Below are 19859 nucleotides of genomic sequence, written 5' to 3' on the forward strand. Positions count from 1 at the left end.
ATGTATCCACTCATTAAATATCCAAAATAAATTTATTAAAATTTAGAAATACATTCATATACAGCATGGGTGTACCCAGTGATATATCAATGCTGATCAGGTGTTTAACAGCAGAATGCATATATGTATAATGATAAACACATGTGAGGCCTTATTTTAGCATTAGAAACAGTGTCAGTTGAAGTGAGCGTACTGAAGCCCTTTAATGCTCTGCACAGCATGAATCAGTCAGTACTGAGAGTCAGTGCAGCCGACAGCAGGTCTGTTCTCTCGCTCGCAGCTTCATCGATCATCGCTTATACTTCATGACGGCTTCAGCTGGAATGAGAAAGAACATCATTAGAGCTTAACACACTAACGATCAGCTACTACAGCTTTCTATAAATGATTAAATATGTATATTAAAGCTGTAGCAGGGAGGCCAGATTGCTTGAGGCACTTTGCTTGTGCACTGTAACGAGCTACATTTAGAGGATAAGCATGCCAACTAAGGGCTTAAAATATTACCTAAAAACGTACCAACACCATATCTTAATGTGCTAAACAAGGCCAAAAACACATACTGTAACTGTGATAACACAAGATGCTTTTTTTCTCTCTGCCTCTTCTCAGACAGACAGAAACAGCTACAGACAGACAGCATGTGTCTTGCTGCTGCACACTATATCTTAAGTAAATACATGTCAAGGTTCCTTCATTGAAACCAAATATAACCCTAGTTAAAAAAGTAGATGGGAGTGTGCTGTGTGAAATATAAATAAAAACAGATTCAAATGATTTGGAAATATCAACTTAAACACATATTTTATTCACAGTAGAACACAATAGATAATGAATCTTTAAACTGAGCAGTATGTGGTTTAGCATACTGGATGGGAGCATGTGTTGCACTAAAACAGGGGTGGGGGAAGTCCAGGCCTCAAGGGTGGTCAGGTGTGTTGACCAGGGTGATATCTAAAGCCTGCAGGACACTGGCCATTTAGGCCTGGAGTTCCCCCACCACTGCTCTAAAACCTGTATGTATTTTCAGCATTAATGCTGCCTTTCTAGATGCGCAAGCTACCAATTCCATGGACACTGATGTGCCTCCATACCATCAGAGATGCAAGCTTTTGAACGGAGACCCTTCACCTTCAGAGTAAAGGTTGCACTACTGTAACGGAACTGGTTGAAGCAGTAAAGCTGGAATCTTTGAAAGTGAAAGTTCTCCATTTCCAGTTTGTGTTGCACTTTTTTAAGTTTCACTGCAGCTCAGTCAGTAGTTATCAACACTTATCAAACAAAACGTCATCCCTGCAAGTCCATGTGCTAGCAACCAGAACAATCATGAAGAGATTTTTAGTGCAGATCCTTCATTGTGAGTGTGTCACCTAGCAACTACTCGCCAATCAGGGAGGGGATACACATTTTTCCCTAGTGACCATTGGTTGGCCAATCGGTCTCTGAGGTCCAGAGAAGGTGGCAGTGTTCCTGAAGTATAAAATTTTTTTTTCTTTACAAAGTAAAAGGAAAAAGGCAAAATTGCATTTTTGTGTGCAGCAGTGAGAAAACCATAAAGCGCGACCAGAATCATGACTGGACCTAAAGATAATGGTCATGCAATATAGGTTTTCAGCTACACTGGCCCTCGAGGCCTGGAGTTGTCCACCCCTGCCTTATAGGGACTGGAAACAATCCCAATGATGGATTAAATCAGCGGTGTGCAATTCCAGGCCTCGAGGGCCGGTGTCCTGCAGGTTTTAGATGTGTCCTTGAACCAACACAGCTGATTTTAAATGGCTAAATTAGCTCCTCAACATGTCCTGAAGTTCTCCAGAGGCCTGGTAATGAACTAATCATGTGATTCAGGTGTGTTGACCCAAGGTGAGATCTAAAACCTGCAGGACTCCGGCCCTCGAGGCCTGGAATTGCCCACCCCTGGATTAAATGGTCAGTAATGGATTAAATAGACAATAAATAGTATTTTAAACTATTTTTTTACTGTCATCACTCTCCATCAGATGTTTGTTTTACAGCATTACACAACTTTTTCAAGTCATTTAATCCCCCTCGCCCAACTTTTTTTAAAATGTGCTCCTGCCATTAAATTCAAAATGAGCAAAACCCAACACATTTTCCCAGTTTCAACATCATAGATAAGAGATAAGATCTTAAATTTGTGCAAAATATGTCCTTCTGCTTTTACTGATAATTTCCACAGTGTCCAACCCTTTCTGTAAAATGGGGTGATGGTTATGGGTTGTGCCTGTGGAGGATTAAATAGTGGCCATGTACAGTATTTAGTTAATGGAGTTCAAGTTTTCCTCTGAATACAAAGAAAAATAATATGGAAAATTGGGCACCAGCATATTTAAAGCACACTGAAGTCTTGCTTACTGGTATAATCCTGGGGTGACATGGGTCTGGACAAAACCTTCCTGAGCGCTTCCAGCCACTCCCTCTGGTCCCTCTCCTGCTCGCACATGAAGACGAACTGTCGCTCGGGCGTTTCCACCATCAATCCGCACTTCCACTTGTTTCCCCGGGCGTTCAGCGGGACGCACTCCTTAACCGAGTAACCTTTGCACTCTGTGCCGATAAAAATGGCCCCTAGCTCCTCTGCATCCTACAACAAGAAAAAGCACGTGACTCACATACTTCATAGGTGTACAGTGTGGGGTTAGAGTGAGATGGAAAAAAAGAGGTAGTGTCCTCACCAGATGGCCTTTGAAGTAGAGCAACTTCCTGTTTTGAGAGTCTAAAATGAACCACCTCCTTTTGAATGACTCTGTTTGCTGCGTACAAAATAAAAGAAAAAGCATTTGATTTAAAAAATAAAATGTGCATTTGAAAAATGTGCTCATCAGACTTAATTTCCTCAAAACCTCCTATCGCACAAACTGATTCTTAAAAAAGAAAAAAGATTTGAGCTGCACGCACATGTGAGTCAGAGTCTAAAAGAGGAACAGAAACACATTTAGATGTACTGATCACACATAATGTAGTCACAAACAACTTTGCTGGTGAGTGTGAGTAAAAATCAAAGTAGAAGAGAAATAATATAGGCGTGCAAATGACGCTCGAGTGACTTCAGTGAGCTCACCGTAGGCCCCGTCTTTTCCATGTAACCCTCTTTGAGGTAGTTTCTTGTTATCATTGGTAACAGCTGATGAAGACACAAGACAGTAAACATGTCAAATACTAAAATATACAAGCTAAAAACTGACATACAGCTGGCTTAAAATGAAATAGTTTGACACTTACTTCTTCATCGCTTCCTGTCGGGTAGGCCGTCTTCAAGTACGCATAGCGAGCGGCTCGAATCGCGTTGTACCATGTGACTATTTCCTGAAGTAAAGCAAAAACAAAAACTTTGAGATTCTATTAGAACCTCAAAACAAGTATATGAGACCTACCAGGTGTTAATATTGATGCTATAGACGATCATGTCGACTGACTTCAGAACGCTCATGATAAACGTAGAGGTTCCTGGTGTGATCCCCGTCTTGGTAGGTGATCTGCAGTCCGTTAGGATGGCCGATCTTCTCTGGCTGAAAGGTGGCGTTCAGGTCCTTGATGGATATTACAGCTTTGGGGCCTTTAGACTCCTGTAACAAATACACAAGGGCAGTTCAGATTTGGAGGCTTTGTGCTGCTGTTTTTACACTTGTCTGAGCCATGCTGGCTGCAAGTGGTGATTACCACAGGCGCATAAAAAGTGAAGGATCCCTGGTTGAAGCCCAGAGGGAGGCATAACAGGAAGGCATCCAGTTTATACAGCTGTTGTTGCTGGAAAAACTGGCTCAATGTCACTTAGATCGAAACTGCTCAGTATCAGTTGGAGCACAGACATTCATGATGCCCAGAGGATGAATCCAAATTACTTTAGTGATCTTCTCACTTTTCCTCTAGTTCTTTTTTAACTTTCTTTTACGTTTATGAGAGCTATAGTGAAACGAATTGCATTAAAACTCTTCTGAAACTCTACGCCTTAACTGGACACGCTCCTCTCTAGAAATGTAACAGCATGTCGCCATTATCACAGCTGCTCAGGTTTATCTGTGGCGTTGACCAGTTGAATAGGCTTATGTCATAGGCTCCACATGGATTCAATGCAGATGCAAATAATATAGATAAGGCCCCGTAATGTGTAAGGGACACCTCATGTGTGCAACTTTTTATTATTGCTGCCGTTATCTTGTTGTGAGCCAGTTATTACCCTGATTTTCTGCAATAAAAATCATCCAAGTTTATGAATTTCAGATGGAAACATCCACCATATATCGAAGTGAAATTAGTCAAATAAATCCTAAGATAAGACTATTGCTTCCACAGTGTGTCTTTTATCCCATTTCCCTCCTTTCACCTCAGCTGGCCATGGCAGATGGCTGATTATGGTAATAACCTGATAATCTGATAAGCATCTGTGGACGAGTACCAAAAATCTCCTTGTTTGACCTTTAGCGGTAAAACTAAAACCAAATTAGCTGAATTTCCCCCGGTAAATGGTGACCGTCTGCCTTTATAGTTGCTGGTGTATGTGAAGCTATAGGAAACTGATTGACTGATTCTAAGGTGGCTTTTCTGCTTACAATAGATCTTTGAAGAAACATTTGAAGCTGTGTGTGCAAAAGATAAACAAAGAGCTTAGATACAAGATCAAATTTCTTCAACACAAGCAATGATTACGCCATAATAACTACACATCTTGCAGTATTTAAGGGTCATCGCTCTTGGTGATTCATGTTCTAGCGGGTGGTGTAACTGTGTCAAAGCTGCAGGGAACTCACATCTTCTTTGTTGTAGTAGCTCAGGGTGAATTCTCTCTCCGACAGCACGAACTTTCTCTTCAGAAACTGTGTGTTGTCTTTGCCTTTCTTCAACAGTATTCCTTCATAGAACCCTAGTATGAATCCAAGAGAGTCACAGGGGAATAAGAAAAAAGGTTTCACTTAAAATGAAAACCTTCTGGTTGCTCAAAGAGACAGTGGCTAGATTTCACTTCCTGGATGGTTCATTGTGCAAAGAACGGGTTTTTCTGGCACAGTTCTGCATGCAAAGAACAGGTTTTCCTTTACCCCGATACTGACAAGAATGTGAGCCCCAAAGAGTTCATAAGTAAATCGTTAAAAAAGTCACCTGTGGTGTATGGCAGCGGTGGATACTTGGTCTCTCCTGTGAACTCCTTCCTCTCGTATTTAGCACGGATCCACTGCTCCCTGAGGATACTGTGGATCAAAGTGAAAATATAAAAGTATGCACAGTTCAATAGCAATGTGTTCTTACAAAAACCTGAATCATTGAAGCTTGATTTAGCAGCAGAAATTCATCTATATTTCACTTCTACAGCCAGAAGCTCTCACTTCTCTACTTTGTGGCTCTGCCTTGTCAGCAGTCTGGTATTACACATAAATGATTCTGCCATGGCGACAGAGGTTGGTAAATATCATCATCCTGGAAAAGACCTACTTGCAGTCTTCCCGCTGGGGTCGATAGTAGTACGGTGGAACAGCTTTCTCATATTGAACCTGGGCCCTGGCATTGCCATTGGATTCCATGAACTTCCACCCCCCAGAATAAACACACACACACACACATTAGGATTACACACAGACACAGTCTGATACAGCACAAATAGAGGTGGGTGACTGATAAAACAGTGATCACCTCTACTAGTTTGTCCTCCCAGAAGTCCAGCCTGATAGATTTGACATGGCTGGACAGGCTGCGGTGGATCCCGGAGCAGTTCAGACACACAAAAATTCCCAACTTGTAGGAGGCCCAGTCCGGTTCTGGGAGAGGTGAGAAGAAGAGACATGACTCAGATAAATACTTCTTCCCGCCACTCTATTAGCAGGTTAAGAACATATAAAAAATCTAATCAATCATTTAAGATTTCCACTGAAATCTGTAAATGTTTAGTTCACAATTAGGCCTCATCTATGCCCGGGAAAGTGACTTTTGAGTTTTTAAGTATTAAGTTTTCAAGTTCAAAAACAGGAAACCCTTTTCAGCCCCTCAATGTCAGCCCATCACCAAGCTTTAGCCGTGACGGACATGCTTCAGGGTGCACGCGTTCACGCAGAGCAACAGTCTTTTCAAGCCTCATAAATAACATTAACAAACCGGTTAAACTGCATGAAAATAAATCAAATCTGACCATCTCGAGGCCTCTGAGTAGTACCCGCACATCAAATTCGGATCCGCGCCTCACTTTATTTCGATAACAAACGTACCAACGTTTATATATTTGCTTACCGGGCTCGCCGCAGTCAGCGCACCGGCTGTTGTCCGACTGTTTCACCAGTTCCAGTAAAATCTTTTTGTTCCGCTCACGGTTTGCCATTTCTCTGCACAGTCAGGCTCATACACTGATGGATCCCGCGGTTGAACTTGAGCGTGGCGGTCACATGGTTCGACAAACAACAAAAGGCGACCAAGAAAAAAAATTTAAAAAGAAAGAAAAAGTGGAACTTGCGACAGAAGAGTTTTGGATGCCTCAACGCGAAGCGGACCTCCACCCTCCTCCCTCTGGAGCGCGTCCAGCTGCGAGCTTGTCACAGAGGGTGCTCCCTTTGATTTTTTTTTGTTTTTTAAAACAATGCACCTTTGTGCACAGAGCACCCCTGCTGCTCTCTGTGATGAAGGTAAAGAGGAAACTAACCACAAACCGGTCTGCCCGCCGCGCAGATGCGAGCGCGCTGCTAATTTACACGGAAGCCTGTTAAATTTAGCAGATTTATGACACCATTAGGCTTGTTTGGATGATAAACGTTTATTGCTGTGTAAGGAAATCCCCACTGTGGTGAAGAAAGTGTCCATATTTAAAGCATTAAAGACAGCAAAATGACTGATGATGTCACAGTAAGCTTTGGATCAAGAGCTGCACGTCTTTATTAACTGTATGAACCAAAAAAATAATAAAAGAAATAAATCAGTGACAATTTACACAAATACAGAAGCAAGATTTATTTTACATGTTAATCTCTTACATGTGGTGTAAAGCATGGAGCCCGTGAAGTTTTTTTTTTTTTTTTCCCATTCCTTTAATTGTAAGTTATTGTGCAGAAAGATGTGCTGGCTGCAGACATCTGAAGCTGCCAGACATGCATGTGCACTTCAATTCAGTAACTTACAAATTATATTTTGCACACACCCACACACGAGGGACCCCAGGGGCTTAGTAAGAAGAAAAAAAAAACTTCATAAAAACAGCACTTTGCAAAATAAAAACCACTGATACGCATCCCTATAGAGCACTACTGTACAAAAATATAAAGATGACAAAATTGTAAAATTTTAGTTTTTAGAGCACCAAAAGATGACACAAGTGAGGTTAGTTAGTTGTCCGTCCTTTAGCTCAGATTAAATCTTTACTATTCAGTCGCCTCTATGTTGGTACCAATGTGGAAGCGGTCCTCTGTGCTCACACGCCTCTGACCGTGTGCTCTGTCACCATCTCAGAGGATGACACACACTTATTTAGATCTGTACACCAGTCCTTCTGAGAGCCAGAGAGTACTTATTGAAGGCCTGTGTGTGACTGTGGAGTCCAGTCTGGTCGTCTTTGTTGTTTTAGGGGAAATCTTCAGCGAGCAGCTGTAGAGTCCTTTTTTCGAGACCCAAGTGGATCGCGTCGAGGTAGTGCAGAAACCTGGAGGAGGCGGAAAATAAACAGCTCAGCATTATCTGTGGACTCATATAAATGACTTGCATTAATGCACCACGTTTTATTTTATTTATTTGTAGCCTCATATTCAAATGTGACAAAATGAAACCTCACTACCACCGCCGTCATCTTTACCACATCCTGCCAACGGTTCAAATCCAAACCCGCCACCGCTGACCGGCTGAAGGAGCAGCAATTCTGTCCTCACCTTCGCTTAACTTTGCCTTGCTCCTTAAGCTTCTCGGATCTGCAGATGCAGCGCATGATTGGTAAATAGTCCAGAGCAGCTGGTGGACTGCTGCCAAGTGTACCAAATACTCCTTTCAGCATCAGACTCTCCATCACTTCTCTCCTCTGCTCGACCAACCTGGAAAGCAACACCGGACATCAACGTCAGCTAAAACCATTGAAACTACTTTTACACGTTTGTTGGGCAACGTGGCATTTTCTCGGGGTCCAAACTCACTGTGGCTCTGAGGGCCCGTCCTGTGTGAAGCTGAAACATTCACGATGAGCAGCCACGGGGAGGCTGAGCTCTGCTGCAGCCTCTTTGGCCAGCTCCCCTTCCAGCTGTCGTGTTCTCTCCAAAGCCTCCTCTGCTGATACCTGGAACTTGCGGAAGCTCAGAGCCTCGACCGCCGCCTGGATCTCCAGGCCAGTTGCTGTCATCGAGCTCCCTCTTTCGGCCTCCACACTTGACTCGTCTGTCATCCCATCTTTTATGACCACACTTACAGATGACAGACCTCTGTGACTGTCAGCCCTGTCGAGCAACGAGTCCATGTAGGACATGCTGTCTAAGAAGTCTGCTATTGATTCCAGACACTGTGACACTGGGAGGCTTTTTAAGCGCTCCTCAGGAGTCAGCGGCTTCCTTTTAGCCCTTTCTGAAGCTTTGACTTTCTCTTTGGCCTGAGGAGCGTTCTGAGGCTTACAGAGAGAAAGAAATCTATCTTCTGAGTCTGAGTCTGAGTCAGCTCCAGCTTGGTCAGGTAGATGGTGTCTCCTCTTGTTCTTCCTCATCCTGTTAGACATTTTGACTGGACTGTTGCTGTCTGAGCAATCAGCTGACTCTGTCGATAGCAGCGTGGATGACGGTTGCTCTTTCGGACTGGCAGAAGGCTGGTCTTGCGATACAGAAGCGCACTGCTCTGGGTTGCGGGTAGAGGTAGTCAGATGTGTGAGCGGCAGAGGTAAAAGGATCTCCATGTTCGAGTAGAGCAAGTCGACTCCACGTCGTTTGGAGTCCGTCAGCAGCTCCCAACAACCGGGCTCCTCCACCAGACTGTGGCTCTGCAGAAACAACACACACTCAGTCATACTGGACACGCTTAACTCCAGCTCAGCTCAAAGTGCTGTGCGAGTCCTGCAGGACTATAACAGCATTTGAACTTTCAAACCAACAAACTGTGTCTACTTTTTCCTCCTGTTAAAGCCAGACATTATTCAAAGTGTGGGGCCATATAAGCTCCCAATACTACTCTTCAAAATAAAATTTTCACCCCTTTTAACACAGCACATCATTCTCCTTATTGTCACGATTGATGATTTCCTGAGTGAAATCATCAATCGTGGAGGTGATACGAGGAGCTGGTGATGTGTGACCCAAATGTAAACAAAGGACTTCAAGCGTTGCAAGGTGCTCTCACTTTCGGCACTCCATATGAGAGGAGGAGCAAACAGGGGAGGGAAATTATTGATGTGGTTATGTGGTAGCTGGTTACAAGGCACAACATGTGAGGTAGAAATATATTTTTCTGTTTTATTACGTGAAAATATTCTGCATCACCTGAAGAATTTTAAGGTTATGTTACTTAGGAAGTGTGTCATCACTGAGAGCAGCTTATTGGAAAAGAAGGATGAAGGATTTTTATTTACTGACACTTTTAACTGCAGCGTCTAACAGAAAGCATTGATACGACAGTCCGCGTTTCTTCCTATATCGTCCACTCCTTGATTTCACAAAAACATTTTTCCCTACTGGAATCAGAGATTCCTTTGGTGTAATTTAATGTTAGATCACAGAACGATGTCCAACCTACTACTAGTTAATTCATGTTTCTATTTGTCACTGCAGCCAAATTACCTGTATGAGATTTTAATAATATTGACTAAGTCCACACTACAGATCAGGGGTGTCAAACTGATTTGAGTAAGATTAAAGTTTGAAACTGCCTTTCTGTCAGTGTACAGAGGTTTAACTACACATTTAATCCCTGAGTAATCTGCATTTCAACAGAAAGAAATCTGTCACTGCGACTCTTTGAGCTTAAATTTTATCAAGTAAATGTGTAAACTTCTAGAAATCTATTATCTCATTACTTTAATGCAGGATGAATGGCCACAGGAGCTCTTTATCAGCAGGAAAAGCTACAAAATCTGTGTAATACAATTAAAAGTCTGACATTTCTGTTCTGCTTCACACTTTAGTTACAAACTAATGTACACAGTTAATGTGCTTTTATTTGATAGTGTATTTCCATACATCTAAAATTAACTTGAAAGAATGAGCAGCCTGAAGGTATGGTGAGTAAACTTTCGGTGCCCCTGCAGTGACAGGAATTGTTGCCTGAGTACCAGAGCCACGATCCATTAATAGACGTGACTGCCTGTTATGCACTCTGCGTGGTAAATAAACAATTTACCTTGAGCAGCTCCAAAACGTCTCTCTCTTGTCCATTATTGAGCAGGCCCAGCTTGCTCTCAGTGCAGCCAGTGTCACAGGGAGGCAGGGTGGATTTGTCTGCTGCCTCTTCAGCTTCTGGCTTTACTTCAGTTTCTAATAAAATGAGAGAGAAAACACTTTTAGAGCGAGTCACAGCTACAGAAAATTATTTTATTATGCAAAAACAGAAGGTATTAAAAAAAGCTCAAACTCTCCCCGATCATCTTCTTACCATTTTTGCCTGTCGGCACTAAAGGCCTTGCCCCGTGGCGGCCGCCTGCACTGCGAGTCCAGAACTGCAGCTGCAGCAAACTCTGCCTGATGTCGCAGCCGTTGAGTCTGAGCAGAGACCGGATGTCCGCGGGGTCCGTCCTCATGTCCTCAGCCAAACACAGCAGCTGCAGGTAACTGCTCACGTTCAACTGTAGCAGGAAAAAAACCAAACAAACAAAAAACCAAACATGAATGCTGGGCTGCATGACTCCATCAGAGCCGACACAATCAGGCCGAACAACCCTCCACTCACCAGAGATGGGGCCTTGAAATGTATCTCCTCAAAGGTTCCATCAAACATGCTGCTGAAAGCCGGATCTACAAAAACAAACATCATTTAAACTCAATATGCAAACAGTAGATAAACACACCGTTAGCACAGGCCACACTGAAAGACTAACCGCTGGTCGTGAGGACGACTGGCCTCTTAGTCGTCGTCATGAACGTCTTGATGGCAGCTAGAAATCCAGAGTCCTCGTCAAATATAACATCCACTTCTTCAAACAGGATGAGCGACGTTGCCGTCTTCTTGCTCTGTTCTTCGCTGCCCTTCTCTTTGGGAGCTGGTGGTGATTTCACAGGAAGGACAGCCTCATTTGCTTTCCCAACTTTCTTGGAAGCAGCTGGAAGAAGAAATGAAAAAATAAAGTCCCCAATTAAAACCCTTCATGCAGGTTTTATCATCAAAGAAGATTAAAATGTACCCATCTGCTTACCTCTTGTAGTGTTTTGTGGCTCCTTGGTGCTGGACGCCGCTGTTTTAAAGAATTTAGCTAAAGAAACTGGAGTCAGGCTTCCTTTTTTAACACCTCTGGGCGACTGCGGTTTCCTGGGGGAGGAAACCACCCTGCGAGGGGAGTTCAGCTTTCCTGAAAGACAAAGTATTCACATCATTTATGTTAATGAGAGTGTGGGGAGTGAGTTGGAGGGTGGGGTGGGCTGCTTTTAACTATGTAAAGCACTTTGTGCTACATTTTTTGTATGAAAAGTGCTTTATAAATAAAGATTGATTGATTGATTGATTGATTGATTGATTGAATCAGAGAGTCATCTTGTAATATTCTCATGCAGATTGTAAAATTTAAAAAAGAGAGAGTGATATTTTCACATACTTGGAGAAGATCCAGGCCTGAGCGAGCCGGTGCTGCTGCTCGTGCCATAGCTGTTGAAGTATGTGGGTTTGTGGGCATTGACCCCCTGACTATCCACCTGATGTGACTGAGTGGCTTCTTTCAGCTGGGACAGAATAAGACGACCACTTCGCTGCGATGAAGCATTCACCTCAAACACCTGAAGAGACAATTTAGGAACTTAAGTTATCCAGGTATCCATTGAGCAAACGCATCGCATTCAGAGTCACGTGACACGTCTGTACCTTGAAGCCCAGCTCCTGGGCACAAGCATACACTGCAGCAGTCTTTCCTACTCCAGTGGGTCCTGTGATCAGCACTGTGTTACACAACATGTCCTCTCCATCCTGGGAGTCGTCCTCTCCACCGTCCCAGTCTGAGTCTGGGGAGTTAAAAAAAAAATCCATAGAGTTAAAAGAGCTAAAAGTAGTAGTTAAGATTTTTATTGTTGTTCTTATCTCTCACCATAGCTGCCGTCCTCTTTTTTCTTCTCCTTCTGCTTTTTTCTTTCTTCTCTGTCAGCACGGAGTTTCCATTCCTTCAGCCAGCTAGCCGAAAAAGAATATATACAGTCAGTATTTGATCTCCATACAGTGCAGATTTGTTTTTTTTTAATGAGAGGCACAGCATTATAAAAACGAGTCATCTACATCTGCATTTCCTCACCTGTGCAGCCTCCTCACTGAGGCGGTGTTGCCTATGATGTCACTGGAGTGTTGTGGTAGATATTTGTCAGTCCAGAGCACGTCCTCCTTCACCACATCTGTAGGAAAAAACAAAACAAAGAATACACCAGACTGAGTTTCAGATTTTAATCTGAGGATTTATATTTGCAATTACTGTTTTTCTTTTTTTGGCCAGTTGGGGGCAGCAGAGAACAGGCTGTAAAACAAACTTCCATCTCAAAAGTGGATAAATACTGATATATACTGAGAACAACTACAGACTCCTTTAAGGTAACAGCAGTGATTCAGGACACACATAGAAAAGCTACCACACCTTTTTTCCCAGTGTCCTCTCCTGAAAGCAAGTCCTTTACTATGCACACGCTGTCATCGTCAGGTGGGATGGGAACAGGATGGAGTGGAGGCTTGGTTTTCTCTGTCGCCTCTTCCTCCTCTCCTCGCCTGGATCTCTGAGATCGTCTTGTACGGCCTCCACGCTTCGTTGGCTCTGCTGTGGAGATGTTCTCCTCTGAATGGTTGGATCGCCGCTTTTTAGCCACCTTTGCCGTATTTTCTCCTTCACTCGTTCTTTTCCTCTTCCCTCCCGCTGGTTCAGCTGCATCTCTGGTCGCAGCCTCTTCTTCTGAGAAAGTAAAATTCAGTATTTGTTCAGGATAATTCAAGACAAGCACATTTGTCCCATTTTCACTCAAACAAGGCGAACATTAATTACAGTCAAAAGGACTAAACAGACTGTCATTAAACCCTAAAACACACAGCTACTGCAGTTTAACACTTGTCCTTGCACTTATCTGCTTATAGACACTGACCTGAGTGTGTAAACTGCTTCTGATGGTCAGCGCGTTTCTTCAGGAAGCGAGCGATGAACATCTGTGCAGGGAACTGAGGGTTGCTGGTGCTGAACTCCTCAACTAGAAGCTGACGAACACTTTCAGAGATCTCAGGTCTCCAGCCTGAACCCTGCAACCAAAACAAGTCCACTCTTTATTTATCCCAGTACAATACAGCCAAAAGGGGGTTTTAAGCTTGCATTTTCATATAAACTCATCCTTTTTTAAAAATATAACATTGTTATTATACATGTGCGTTTAGATGGGAGGGATTAAAGCTGGATATTAAGTGATGGGTGTTGAGGATCAGGTTATTAAAACAGCGTACCCTTTTACAAAAGCTCCGACAGGCTGGTGCAGTCTTCACACAAAGCGAGCCGCTGACTGCTGGCAGAGGTTTGGATGTTTGCCTCCGAAGCTCTTTTAGCTGACACAATAATGAGGACTCGGGCCATGGCAGACTCCAGAGAGAGCAATCTGTCGGTATGCACAGAAATTAGGCTTTGCCTTAAAACTCCAACGTGATATTCGACTACTGAATATGCTTACCGTTTGGTGGTTGCCTGGTGTGTGTCACTAGCTGAAAGGAGGAACAGGAGGCAGAGTACGCCTCCTTCGTGGCAGCAGTCTTGGCCATCTGTTTTTTAAAGGACTCGGGCAAACCGCTCTTCAGGAACTCTCTGCGCGCCCTGAACTGCTCATCATCCTGCGAGTTCTCCGAGCCCTCGCGGCTGCTGTCATCAAAGATGGAGATCACGGCTGACACCTTGCGAGCAGTCTTGTCTTGGTTGTGTGAGCCCACTCTGGAGCCTTAAACAAAGAAAACACATATCTGTTAGACGATATTACAAAATAAATCAATAAATCACAGTTTTAGTTAAGAGGAAACTATAAAAACTACCCGAAGAGGCTTTGCCAGGTGGGGCGGCTTTGCCCAAAACATCATTCAGACTGCGTAAAGGCTTCTGGGTTTTCATCTTTTCAGGTTCTTTGAGAGGAGAGGCAGTCTGGTCATCAACGCAGATGACAGAATCCTGACAAACACAAACAAACAAAAACACAGAGAGCCTTTTTTATGGTGTTGTATTTTAAGTTTTACTCCAGAAAGACTCATGAGGGCGACAGCGAGGTAATATTTAGGCCTGATGCATTAAGACTGATAACTGTTCAGATTTTTAAACCCAGATTTTAAAAACATCTGAAACCCCTCTGAAACCTCTACCACAGTCAAATGTGTCTTGAATGAAGAACTGACGATCCATCCCCACCTTTATCTGCACTAGAGCACTCAATTATGCACTATACTGTATGTAAATGTTTAAATTTTACATTTATGCTGTCAAAATATCTTCCATTGTTCCTGTCAGTGACAATAAAGATGATCTTAAAGTAACTTGCAATCGACATCGAAACCTCACATGTAAATGTTCTCCGAGTAATGTCTTATAATGTCATAAGACCCTTAAGGACAAACTGAGTAAACATCCACAACATGACTGAGAAATAAATGTGTAGTTTAGTGTGTATTAACACACGTGTGTATTAGTTACGTTCGATTTTGTAGTCTCAGTAATCTGAGACCAGTCTGCCTTAGTTCTTGTTTACACAGTCACACAACACCACTCACTCATAGCCTCATCTTAACACACACTTCATCTTCCTCGCTTGCCACTGACTCTACCTCATCTTCACAGTAGCTCCTCTTGATGGAAGTTCGCGATGAGCGCCTCAGAGAGCTCTTCTCCTCCAAAGTTTTTTTATTCTGCTGAATCACTTTGGCTTTTTGCACCAACCTCTTGGCCTGTTCTCTCTTCTTAGACTCACTCGATGTCTGAATAGGATGAATTAGAACAAGTGTTTAATTATCTTCACACCACAATTATGATGGTTTAGTATTTTTTCCCAAGGTCACAAAATAAAAAATGCCATGCTTACTTTAGTAGGCAAAGACGCATTTTTGCCTTCAGCCTTAGATGTGGAAACATTTTTACTGGATCGTGTAAATTTCATCCTAAAAAAAAAGAAGAAAAAAAACATTACACATTTTTATTTTTATGTTAAAAATGGATAAGATCAGGAGGCAGATTAAAGAAAAAGCATGTGTCACCTGATTGGACTCTCTTTATCGTCAGGCGGGCACATCAGCTCCGATTGAAAGACGCCATATTTGGACGTGCGGGTCTTTGGGGTGGACATCTTTATGGGGCTGTCCTCAGGATGAGGTAAAGCAGTAACATCAGTGTCCTTTGACTCTGTTTGAGTTTGTCTCCTGGTTTTCCTGAGAGGACTTGTTGGGGTGGTTTCAGGTGTTTTCTGCACTACGGCCTCCCGTCTGGATCTTCTCAGAGCTGGCATGGACGGAGATGTGGTGATGGGAGACTCTGGCCTTTTCTCCTCGACCTCAACAGTCATGTTTGGCGTTTCTTCCTCAGCAGCAGCAGGAGACGCACTCACAGTCTCCTCTCCCTCTTTAGCTTTCTTCCCCCCCTTTTTTGCTGGTTTCTTCTTAGTGGCTTTCTTTCCTTGAGAGGGTTGAGATGTTTGCTCAACAGTCAGCAGATTTTCAGTTTCAGCTTCAGCAGCTTTATCAGCAGCATCCAAACTTTGCTCTCCTGGTTGCTTCTGCTTGCTTTGGCTCTTGACAGGCTTGGATTTGGAGCAGTCTGCAGTGGGCTGCTTAAAAGCGGCCATGAACTGCTTCCTCTCGACTTCACTGCACTTAGGAGTGGATTCGGTCTCAAGCACTGCCAGCTCTAGATCCTCCTCCTGGAGAACCACGTTGGATTTCCGTTTGGTAGTCAGAGAAGGAAGCTGGTGTCCAGCCTCTGCGAGAGAAGGTGAGAATCTCTCTGCAGGACTATGCGCGCCTTTTTTCCGGTTGAAGATGGAAGCCAACTTTCCCACTGCTTTGCTTGGTTCTTGTTTTGGTGAGACATGCACTTGAGCCTGGATGGTGACAGTTCGGGGTGAAACCTGAAATGATGGCGACTCCTTAGGAACCATGTTTTCTTCAGATTTAGAAATATCCAGCTCACCCAAGTTTGTTTCCTTTGTCTCAATTTTAATTTTACGGTCATCATCTTTTACTTCTTCAGCTTCTTTGTCCTCTTCAGCGTCATCCTGATTCTGACTCCGCACAAAATCCTCAAAGGAGATTCTTACTGTGCTGCTGTTCAACTGAGAAGACTCATCAACATTGACCTCCGTGCTTACATCACGGAGAGAGTTCTCAGTTTCTGCTTCTTTCTCCTCTGGCTCTGACTGCTTTGCCTCTTGTTGCTGCCTCTTCCTGGTATTTTGTGGTGTGGTTTTAACCTGTTTTGCTTCATACTTTGATGGTACAATCGGAGACAACTCAATAGTGTTTAGTGCCGTTTTAAGTTCAACACATTTAGAACCATCTTCCTGATCATCATCTTTCTCAGCCTGCTCATCTGTGATAATCTTAGTGGCATTCCTCTCTGATGTTTCTGCAGGAATGCAGCTCTCAGCACTAAGCTGGGCCAGTAGAGCTGCTGTATCGCTGCCAAGGACTCCAAAACTTTTAACTGCATCTACAGCCTGGTCTTTGCTTTCATGGGATTCTTGTACAGTCACGCAACTTGACTCCTCGGTGGAACTGACACCTTCAGCCCCCACAAGTTTCCTTGCAGCTTTGCTGGTTTTTCGACCCCGTTTCTGAGACAGCTGTTTCACCGTCTCCGGATTGTTGTGTTTTTCTGCAAAATGAGGCCTCCCTGCTTCTTTAGTTTGCTCTGGTGAGCTGGTTTTCTCTTTACAGGATGGAGCCCTCTTGCTAAAGTAGTTCATGATGTTGTTGGAACGTGGAGGAGAGAAGGGTTTCTCCACAGGCTTAGGCACAGGAGAGAAATAGTTGGTGATTGTTTTGACAACAGGACTGCCACAATCTTTGCGAGATTTCTTGCAAGGCTGCAAAAGAAAGACAAATTTAATCAAAGATAAAAATGCAAGGCAGTTAAAAATAGTTGGTGCATTTGATGCGCTGCTCAAATCAGTGTCATAACACACCTGGCTGTCAAAGTCCTCAATGACAGAAGGCATAGCCACAACACCAGCCATTTTCCGACGAGACCTAAAGCAGAAAGAAATAAAACACTGTTACACAAAACTCTGCAGAAGAACAGATCAGCAAAGACACATCAGAGATTCAGGTGAAAGTTTAACTATTTTCCTTTTCCCAGAGACCCAGCCATCCTGTCACCTGACATTTTCTAATTTTCCCTCATACTGATTCCTGCCAAGGAGCCGTCTCTCCTCTGTGACTTTACCATTTTTAGAGAAAATAATAACTACAAGCTACAGGTGGGACTCACCAGACACTCCATAATATGATATTATCACAATACTTTTTGATGTTTTTATTTTATTTTTGCCGAGTATTTCATTAACATATATTGAGATCTTTGAACCTTTTGTTAACTGAAAATGATGACCTCAAAGTTAAACTTTGTAAATATCCAATATTTACAATAACCAACAATAAGTCAGTGTTTATAAATTAGATGTAACTATTTGCAAACCTTAAACGAGTAATGGCAGTCAGTCAAAGTCAGACTGACTGCAAAAAGGTTGCCTCCTACTAGGCAACCTGTGCAATCAAAATTGGTCGTGAGTGGGCAATCTTTAGTCACCACAAGTTGCAATCAGTCGCTGAATGTGAAAAATTCACTACAATCACCAGGCAGCGAGTCTGGTGGCAAGAAAAAAAAAGGACCCGGAAAAATAACAATGGGGAAAGAAAGGGGGGGAAATGAAAATCAACAATTAAAATAAAGCTATGTCCGAGCGTTTATTATGTTTTGACATTGTGATAAAAGCATGTGGTATTTACATTCAGAAATATTAATAATTACTTTAACACTAAGTGTATTTACAAGTGATAACACAAAGCCTTTCCTTTTCTTTAAAGTAGTGTTCTGTCAGCGCTTTTTGTCAATGTCACGACAGCCAAGTAGAAGTTTTGCTAAAGCACTGTCAGTATGAAAAGGCTGATAAACACTAGGCTCACGTGTCTGTTACTTATGATGTTCGCGAACAACAACTAAGCTGTAAAATGATATTATTCCTGACATGGCGCCCAGGAACTTCCAGTTTTGTGCGACACAAGAGAGAGAAACTACGTAAACAAAGGAAACACTCACCGATGAAGCCGAACCGGAACTTGCTGCAAAGGTTTGTCATTCACGTCTACGACTGACTGAACAAACAACTAAACATAAAATCATCGCGTGAGTCTGTTTGGTGCCAAAAGAAATATGTTACTGTAAAACAACAAGCTAGCTGTCTTCGCTAGATGCTAGTCTAAAAGCTTCCCACAGATTCCAGAAGTGCTCCAAACATTTACCGGCGTGTAAGACAAGTATATAAGAAGGCAAAGTGCTAAAAGGTTACACGGATATTTTCCGAACTGCTCCGAAACCGAACCAAAGGTTCGTATTTCTTCACATACTGCGGCTGTTTCAATAGCGCGCCAGTTCGGTTGTGAATCAAGAGCGCGAAATATACACGACCTTTGGCATAGCGTCAGTCCACCAATCACAGGAAAGAAAACGCCTCCGTCATCAGCTGTCCTAGTCCGCCCATAACAAAGATGGCGTGTGGCGTCGCCTTTAACGGAGAGGTAAAATAACGACAGCTCCCTCTTGTGTGAGCATTTCACGTTTCACAAAATTATATCCCATCCATCTACGTAAAAGCTATTAAAATATATATTTTTTGTGTAAATTACACTTATTGGGAGAAAAAGCTAAAGCTAGTTGTTAAAAAATGGTTCCAAAATATTTAAAATACAAAATAGATCAAGAAGCTGTTTTTATTTATTTTTTTACATTTTATCCCAACTTCTTGATAACCATATTTCATGTCAAACAATTACAATTCATTTTATAATTGTGTCTTTTATATTGTTACACCATTTTTTTCATCACATCAATATGTTAAAGATGAAGAATAATAAATGTTTTTTCCCCAAAAACATATCAGCAACCCTGTTACTGAAGCTCATTTAACCTGGATAAGGAAGAGCAAAACAATTCTATGACCTGAAAAGAATGATTGAGTCAGGAACCAGTTCACTTTGGTATATTTTGTGCTTATCCAGTCTTTTGAGACCCGACTGAGCGTCACTCTAACCTGTTACCCATACAACCAAAAGAAGGCAAATTAACTTCAAAGTTTCCTACCTTTATTTATATAACTATATTCACCCAGACTTTCACAGCCTACTGTTCCACTGTCAGTAAGTTTTTCCAAGAAAACACTAATATTAGCACAGATTTAAAACCCTGTCACTAAAGAGAATAAACAAAAATTACAAACCTAGAAGTTGATCCTGTTTTCCTGGACTTTTTCAGTGGAAGAACCATTTCAATACTCATCCAAGTGACTTCTTCACTCTCAGCTGACTGCAGGTTTCCCCAACCTTTTAAACAGTACATTTGCATAATAGGTGAAACTAACAATGTCTAACAATGGGCAGTTTCATGATTGTACCATTGATTGACCATGAGTACCATTCAGAGAGTTGGGGAGTGGACGCAATCACAGCATTGTAAGTTGGAGATAGAGGTACACTTAAGGGGCCTAGATATCTTTCCCCTTTCATGT

General features: G+C 42.6%; 2 protein-coding genes across 3 annotated transcripts; both read right to left on the reverse strand.

Annotated features, from left to right (window-relative positions):
- Positions 1-13: 13 nt before the first annotated feature.
- On the reverse strand, positions 14-6572 carry adap2 (ArfGAP with dual PH domains 2). The gene is made up of 11 exons (XM_040052378.1): positions 6238-6572; positions 5647-5771; positions 5449-5540; positions 5119-5207; positions 4770-4882; positions 3438-3587; positions 3244-3327; positions 3083-3145; positions 2697-2774; positions 2377-2605; positions 14-318 (listed from the first exon to the last, which is right to left on the reverse strand). Exons 1-11 carry the CDS (start codon positions 6323-6325, stop codon positions 290-292), a joined length of 1140 nt encoding a protein of 379 aa, XP_039908312.1. The 5' UTR covers positions 6326-6572; the 3' UTR covers positions 14-289.
- Positions 6573-7018: 446 nt separating this feature from the next.
- On the reverse strand, positions 7019-18768 carry atad5a (ATPase family AAA domain containing 5a). 2 transcript variants are annotated; one of them, XM_040052251.1, is made up of 22 exons: positions 18395-18768; positions 17262-17325; positions 15340-17162; positions 15168-15243; positions 14914-15063; positions 14134-14266; positions 13782-14042; positions 13561-13709; positions 13212-13362; positions 12716-13021; positions 12383-12479; positions 12182-12264; positions 11962-12098; positions 11699-11876; positions 11303-11455; positions 10988-11209; positions 10840-10904; positions 10546-10735; positions 10294-10427; positions 8115-8941; positions 7857-8015; positions 7019-7633 (listed from the first exon to the last, which is right to left on the reverse strand). In XM_040052251.1, the coding sequence occupies exons 2-22, from the start codon at positions 17310-17312 to the stop codon at positions 7555-7557; spliced, it is 5424 nt and encodes a 1807-aa protein (XP_039908185.1). In that variant the 5' UTR covers positions 17313-17325; positions 18395-18768; the 3' UTR covers positions 7019-7554. The 2 variants fall into 2 exon arrangements, with proteins under 2 accessions (XP_039908185.1, XP_039908175.1); XM_040052241.1 differs by having other exon boundaries at positions 12716-13024.
- Positions 18769-19859: the final 1091 nt, after the last annotated feature.

The sequence above is a fragment of the Simochromis diagramma genome, unplaced genomic scaffold, assembly GCF_900408965.1.
Source record: "Simochromis diagramma unplaced genomic scaffold, fSimDia1.1 OVJJ01000321.1, whole genome shotgun sequence".
NCBI classification, from domain to species: Eukaryota; Metazoa; Chordata; class Actinopteri; order Cichliformes; family Cichlidae; genus Simochromis; species Simochromis diagramma.